General features: G+C 31.2%; 1 protein-coding gene across 7 annotated transcripts in view; it reads right to left on the bottom strand.

Annotated features, from left to right (window-relative positions):
- The window catches only part of LOC108744662 (band 3 anion transport protein), a 195,232-nt gene that overhangs the window by 13,618 nt on the left and 174,575 nt on the right, over positions 1-7,039 (bottom strand). For all 7 annotated transcript variants that reach the window (XM_025974741.1, XM_025974743.1, XM_025974742.1 and 4 more), the window contains one exon: positions 2,116-2,289. In XM_025974741.1, coding sequence (XP_025830526.1) covers positions 2,116-2,289 — 174 coding nt within the window. The remainder of the gene's footprint in view (positions 1-2,115; positions 2,290-7,039) is intronic.

Here is a 7,039-nt window from a genome sequence, read left to right as displayed (position 1 = left end):
TCTCACAAAACCATTCATTAATGGAAAACCCAAGTCCGTCGCTACGTCATCACTTCGGAATGTGCAGATAATACCTTAGGGGTACGTAGCGACGGCGAAGGGGTAATGTGCACGATAGGCGTTGCCTATTTTGTGCCAACGTTATTTAAACAACGCGAATTCAAATTTTTAGTATTCGAAAATCAACATTCAAGCTTAAACATTCAAATCAATTCACATTCAACAACAATTCAATTATCAACCAATATTCAATATACAATAAAATAGTAAGTGTACATAGCGTATTATATTGTACAAAATAAACCAAACAAACCAAAAAAGTGATTTATTCGTCAACAAAATCCGAAAGAATATATGGGGCAGTGAGCGAATACTGCAACCACCGAACATAATCCGTAATCCGTAATCTACCTACTCATGAGTGTGAGGATTCGGATTATGTTTCACATGGTATTGATTTTCTGACAAAATTAGTGGTGCGTGGTGCATTTTTGTGATTTTTTATACTTATACAGATAGCATCTATTTGGGGGTCGTCCATAGAGGGCGTCCACTGTTTTTCACCATTTTCTTATCCCTCCTACTCCTGGGGTCACAAAAGTCATATTTAGACGCCTTCCCTTTACAAGGACGTCACAAATTACGAACCCCTCCAAATTTTGAAAAAAAATTTAAAGCAAATAAAATTACCTAACAAATGGTTTTTTTATAAAACAATTGCAGTCCAAGGATTGGCCAACCAATCACCAATGTTTTCTATTACTGGTAAATGACATGGACCTTTTAAATTTACCTACACTTGGAATATTTAAAATTTATTATGTTTTTATATTATAATATAGCGGTATTTGCCGATACAATCTGTTTAATACACAGTTATTTGAGGACGTCACAAAAGTCCTAACCCTCTTCATCCAATTATCTAACATGGTTGATGACCCCCCCTTCCCCTATACGGGTGGATGTCCTTTATGAAAGACCACTTGTCATGAACACAAGCAATAAATCCCAAAATGAAAGTGCTGGTTGTATTGTGAAATATAGAACAGATTGCATCAATTGGTCCACATAATTTGACAATAATTATCGTAATATGTTTACTACAGTGATTAGTCCATCCAAATAATAATTAATAAACTATTGTTCGTAAATAACTGTAATCGAATTTGTAATCCGTAATTCAGCAAATTTTTTTCGTAAATATCTCATAAAAAATCCCTAATCCAAGTTTAAAATTTTCGTAAGCTGTTATCTATAATACAACAATAAATTAATGATGATTACACATCACTGCAAATAATCCCAAATATATGCATTAAACCAAAAAAATATTCATCCATTTTTCTTTTCGGTTGTTTATACCTTCAGTTTTCAGTCAAAAAGATTATTTATATGTAGGTGACAAGTTACTTTTAAGATAATTATAATAAAATAAATTTTATTCGGGGAAACCCAAACAATTAAATTTAAAAGTCGCTGTGCGAATATTATAGCGTAGGATCGAGTCGCGAAGATCGACTCGAGATAGAAGTGTAGGTGTGTGTCCAACCGGTTTTTTGCCTGAAGATCTTGTGATGATGTGCGAATTTTCGAAATTTCAGATGCTCGTACGTGACTAAAAGATTAAAGGTTGTCGCACACTTGTCCATGCATCGCGTCAAAGTACGGATCGGATAAAAATGATGTAAATGAATGAAGAAACAGAAAAGTAATGTCTTACAATACAAGTAACGGAAAAAATCCAAAAAAGTAAATTTTTAGTTACATCACAATTCCAAATCTAATTGTTATGTTGTAATTGTACATTTTAGGGATCGATTTTGGAGCGGGGGAACTTAAAACATATTTGAAAAAAGCAGAAAAAATCTTCTAGACTGGATTCCCGTAACAGACAAATTATTTACATCCCTAAGAGTTTGTACGGAACCCTCGGTGTATGAGTCCGATTCGCAAATGACCGGCTTTTTTTTAATGTTATTTATATGTAGTTATATCATACGGTTTTCATTTCACGAGAAAAAAATAATAAAATTGTTTAACTTGTTTCAAATTTCTACAAAAACATTTCACAATTTCGATCTTTTTAAAAAGTTAAAAAAAGTAAAATTCACTTACCGCACGAAGCTCTTTCGGAGTAAAAACAAATTTTAATATTTGGCCTCTCAACGGAACAGCCAAAATTAAGAAAAAGGGAAAAGCCAACGAGGCCTTAGTTTCCTTGATCACCCACAGGAACACTAAACAAGACAGCTGGATGGCTGTAAATAGGTGCATCTTCCATGTTCTGACCTGTAACAAATAAGCACGTGTAAAACAATTATCACCTTTTAGTATTTTAAAACACTACAAGACGATAGGCAATAAGTCGGAATTATAAAAATGTTTTTTCATTATATTATTAAACAGTATATTTAAAAGGGTATTTTGATTAATATGTAAAGATAGAGAAATCATCTACCTTATTTCAAAAAGACGATTGAAAATATTAATCAATTATTATAAGATTGTTAGACTACATTTTATCAATTAGGTACATCATCATCATCATCATCATCATAAGGTCGTCAGTCCTAAGACTGGTTGGACACGCACCTTCACTCTTTCTTATTCTGAGCTAATCTTCGCATTTCCCTAAAACTAGAACAGCCCACATACTTTTTCTACCCCTCCTAACTCCTGTTTCTGACTCTAATATGTTTCTGACTAGACCTTCATTAGGTACGAGGAAAACTAAAATGCAATAGACGGCAGTATCCAAAATTTGACCATTAGGATTTGATTTTTTTACAGACTGATTTGGCTTTTTATTTTACTTTTTTCAACAAAAATTAAATTTTAATTATCATAATAATCGCCAGGCACCTCCACTCCTTCCTATCTTAATTCAATATTTACATTTCTCCAAAAACTAAAATCGCACAATTTCAACTATGTATTTGCAAAATGTAATATAATCTAGGTCTTTTTCTACCACTCCTTACTGCCGTTTCTGCTTCTAATATATCTCGGACTAGCCCTTCATGTCTCAGATGGTGTCCTACCTATCTCTCTTATTAACTTCTTCAGCACTCTCTCTTCTACTTTTTCCAATACCTCGTCATTCCCAAACATGTTCCGAAAATACAGTTTTAATAGTGTTTTTTGAAATACCCAATTATCCGCTCAGGAATACATTCTTATTCTTCGTTTTTTCCACCCTTCTGACTTCTAATTAGATATTGAAAACGGACGACCCCTTCTAATCTTCCGTTTCCAATGTTTATTCCTTCATTACAAGAAATAAACAAGAAAACTTCCAATAAGTATTAATTTTGAATAAAAATATTATAGTGTTTTCAGAGCGTGAGACACAAAAATTAAGTATCATTAGAGCATTAATTATCGATTTCTCCGTAGTTTTTCCCGGAACTACATCTCGCAAATTTCCCTGGCAATCGAGAACGAAAATTCCGAGAGTAATACGATACTGAAAAAGTTCGCTATCAATTAAATTAACATATTCCTCATTTAATTTGCTAGCTATTATAATTACAGATGTGCGAAATGGCTTTCTAAAAGTATTTAAATACAAAATGCAAATACTTTTTTGATTTGTTATTTCAAATGTAAAATACAAAATAGAATTCCCTTTTGTATTTTAAATGTTAAATGATCATTGATTTGAGTAAATTTGTAGTGGTTCAAAATCGAAAAGTGATTTCAAGTTGATGTTGCATATTAACATTGACCACTATTAGTAATTAAAAAAAANTGCAGGACGTTACTACATTTTGTGGAATTCGAAAGTATTTGACTTTTCTTCTTTGGATTTCTAGACTAATAGTAATAAAAACTATATCACCAGCTGCGAAGATTGAGTATGATTCATATTTTTCTGTTTGAAGTGATTGAGATACAGTTTTTCGTTCTTTATGTTACAGTTTCTTCAGTTCCGCAACAAATAATTCTTCTATATGTTTCCTTATTTACCTTTGTCCCCCGTTTTAATTGGAAAAAAGACACTGATGTCAAAATAGTTTGTTTAGCGTGAAAGATCAGAGCCAAAATAGAGCTGCAAATAATTTCATTGATGTAAAATCAACACATTGTAACCAGAGAAAGAAATAGAATCCATAGTTTCTTTAGTTTTGGGTTCATCTAATAAGTGAAGTTTTTCGAATCGTTTTCTAAGAATTTTGGATTATACGCATTTATTAGCACACCACAATATCTTGCAGTTTTCAGTTTTACACAGCTGGCGCATATCAATTCGATATTGTTTTGCACGCTATTTTGTCGTAATTCATAGAATTTCGTAGTTTCTTGCTACGATATGTGGTGATTTGGCAGGTGTTGATACCAATTTGGAACTTCAAAACTCCATGGACCATGACATTCAAGCCGGAAAATAATATCGATCCAATACTTTACATGATCAATTTCTAAGGAATTTACAATATTTGGGGCTCTCTTCAGTTAAAGAATGTCTCTTTGGCCCCTTTTTACGCTTCTAGTACCTTCAATGGCCAATGTGAGCAACTTTCATTCATCATTTTTTATAACTGGCAAAACTTTTAACTGCAAAAATGTATTTTGCATTTTATAAATAGAAAATACGTTTTTGAAAAAGTATTTTCAATAAAATACAAAATGCTTTCTGTAAAAAAGTATTTAAATGCAAGTATTTCAAATAAATCACATCTCTGGTTATAATTCATATAAGGTAGTGATCAATGACACCTACGATAAAATGTTACGGTTTGGAGCACCCTGTATATAAAGAATTGGAGCAAACTTGTGAAGTAGTTCATCATACTGCTAAAGACATTAGTAGCTGTAATTATTGTCAGTGCAACGGTTCATATGTCTTTTTATGTTCGAGGTCTAGTTAATATCTGGGACATACGAAATGTAATAGAGTCATGTCAGTAATAAATATGGCACTCGGAGCTTCTGCACAATAAGTAAGTCGTATACCTTTCATTATTTAACATTCTCATCATCAGCAAAACGCAAGTGCAGTACTTATAAGGATTGCTATTGTTACGGTGGAAGCAAAGAGAGGAACAACAAGCTCTTTCAGAACATACTACGCTGTTACGCACTTCCTGTTTCCTACATAAACAACTACAAGGAATAAGGACTAGATTTTGTCATTATTATAGCGAGCTATTGAATAGCACGTCTTTTTAACATACTGCAAATGAAACTATCGAATAAAATTTTTATTTCTCTTTTTTCTTATGTAGTTCGTTCACACCAAAAACTTCCTTATTTAATCCTTTAAAGGATACGAGAAAAAATTAGTGACAACAATATCTTTAAATCATTAAATTATTTTTTTAAGAATTCTAATGTTTCCTATATATTAATGGTATAAAAAAATAATAAGATGAACAATAAAGAAATATTGAACAACAGAAAATTTGTCTAAAATTTTCATTTAGACTAGACACCCAGGGATACACTTTTGCTCTTTTAGTGTAAATCTCTTTGAAAATGGTTAAACGACTGAAACATATGTAGAAGCAACCTTTGTTCAATTATTTAAATACGTTTCATCGAAATTTCACACATCGCTATTTTGTACGACTAGTCTTTTAGCACAAAATAAAAAATGGAAGAGACAAAATCCTTTTAGCGTTAGACTTCAAAGTAATAAATAGTAAATAGAATAGGATAATTATAAGGTTAAATAAATATTCGATAATAACCATAAATTGACACAAAAGGAAAACAAATAAATATACTTCAAAACGTTTTTTTTTTGAAANCGTTAGACTTCAAAGTAATAAATAGTAAATAGAATAGGATAATTATAAGGTTAAATAAATATTCGATAATAACCATAAATTGACACAAAAGGAAAACAAATAAATATACTTCAAAACGTTTTTTTTTTGAAAGAATTGAATTAATAAATTTAAAGTTGTACTACTGAGCGGTTCACAAGGTAATTTTTTATTGGTTATTATATTATTATTTCATAAATTCCTACGAAAAATACATGTGACACTTTCACAGCTGAAGCGTAAATGGAACTAAATAATTTAGCTCTGTAACAATTGAAGTCGATGGCAGACGTACCAAGGATATCAAACAATGGATTGTAGCGCCTGTTTCAAAAGTAATGTAATTTTAACGGCTAAGTTACGCTCTTGCCCCATCCTACCTTGTATTATTTAACTAATACGTATAGGGTGAAACATTTTTTTTTGTGGATATTTCTAGATACTATTTATTTCAGGATGAAGTTCAACATTGGGAGAGATAGGATGATGGGATATCTTCTCAGATATTAAGAGTTTCTATAGAGATACCACAAACAGGAACAGGAGTAAAAAGGGGTAAACCCAAGTTTAAATTGCAGCTCACAAACAGTTTGAAAAAAGAGTGGAGGTGGGTGTTCATCAGCCTTCGGATTAACGAACAAATATCTAAGACAATTCTGGTACCTATTACATAATATGTAAAAGTGTTGACCAGTAAAAGCCTAAAATAAATACATAGGCTACTAGAAGATCGAAGTTCATGTATTTTAATGTAATGAATTAACAGACTTTTTCAGTCTACGGCAACAGTTTATTAAATATAACTTAAATTGAAGGTTGGTGATAAAAATAATTTACGTTCTGCTTTATTTAATCTTCCGGTAATAACCTACTTACTTTAAATAATTATCTAAAAACAACTGGAGTAAAAAATTACTTAGATTGTACAATTTAAGGATGTTTGGGAGGTACAATCGGAGACAAGAGTACATAAAATTAGAAATTCGTGATTAATTAGGTTTTGCAGCATATCATGAGGTAAATAAATACTATCTATACACAAGAAAAAGTATACGGTTTGAGAGAAAATTTGGAATTGACCAAAAACTTTGAATAAAATAAGATATAACGAATAATATGGAAAATTTTTAACTGACTTTTGGCAGTGAATATGCCTTGATTTCAACTTCGAAACAAAAAAATATTTAGTTTCAATCTCTATTAATAATGAGCGTAAAACTTTTTAATATGTTTAAATAATAATTAAAACTTTAAAATTGCATTTATTT

The sequence above is a fragment of the Agrilus planipennis genome, unplaced genomic scaffold (assembly GCF_000699045.2).
Source record: "Agrilus planipennis isolate EAB-ADULT unplaced genomic scaffold, Apla_2.0 scaffold16, whole genome shotgun sequence".
NCBI lineage: Eukaryota > Metazoa > Arthropoda > Insecta > Coleoptera > Buprestidae > Agrilus > Agrilus planipennis.
The sequence above is the reverse complement of the archived record's forward strand: the minus strand, read 5'-3'. Positions and strand labels throughout refer to the sequence as shown.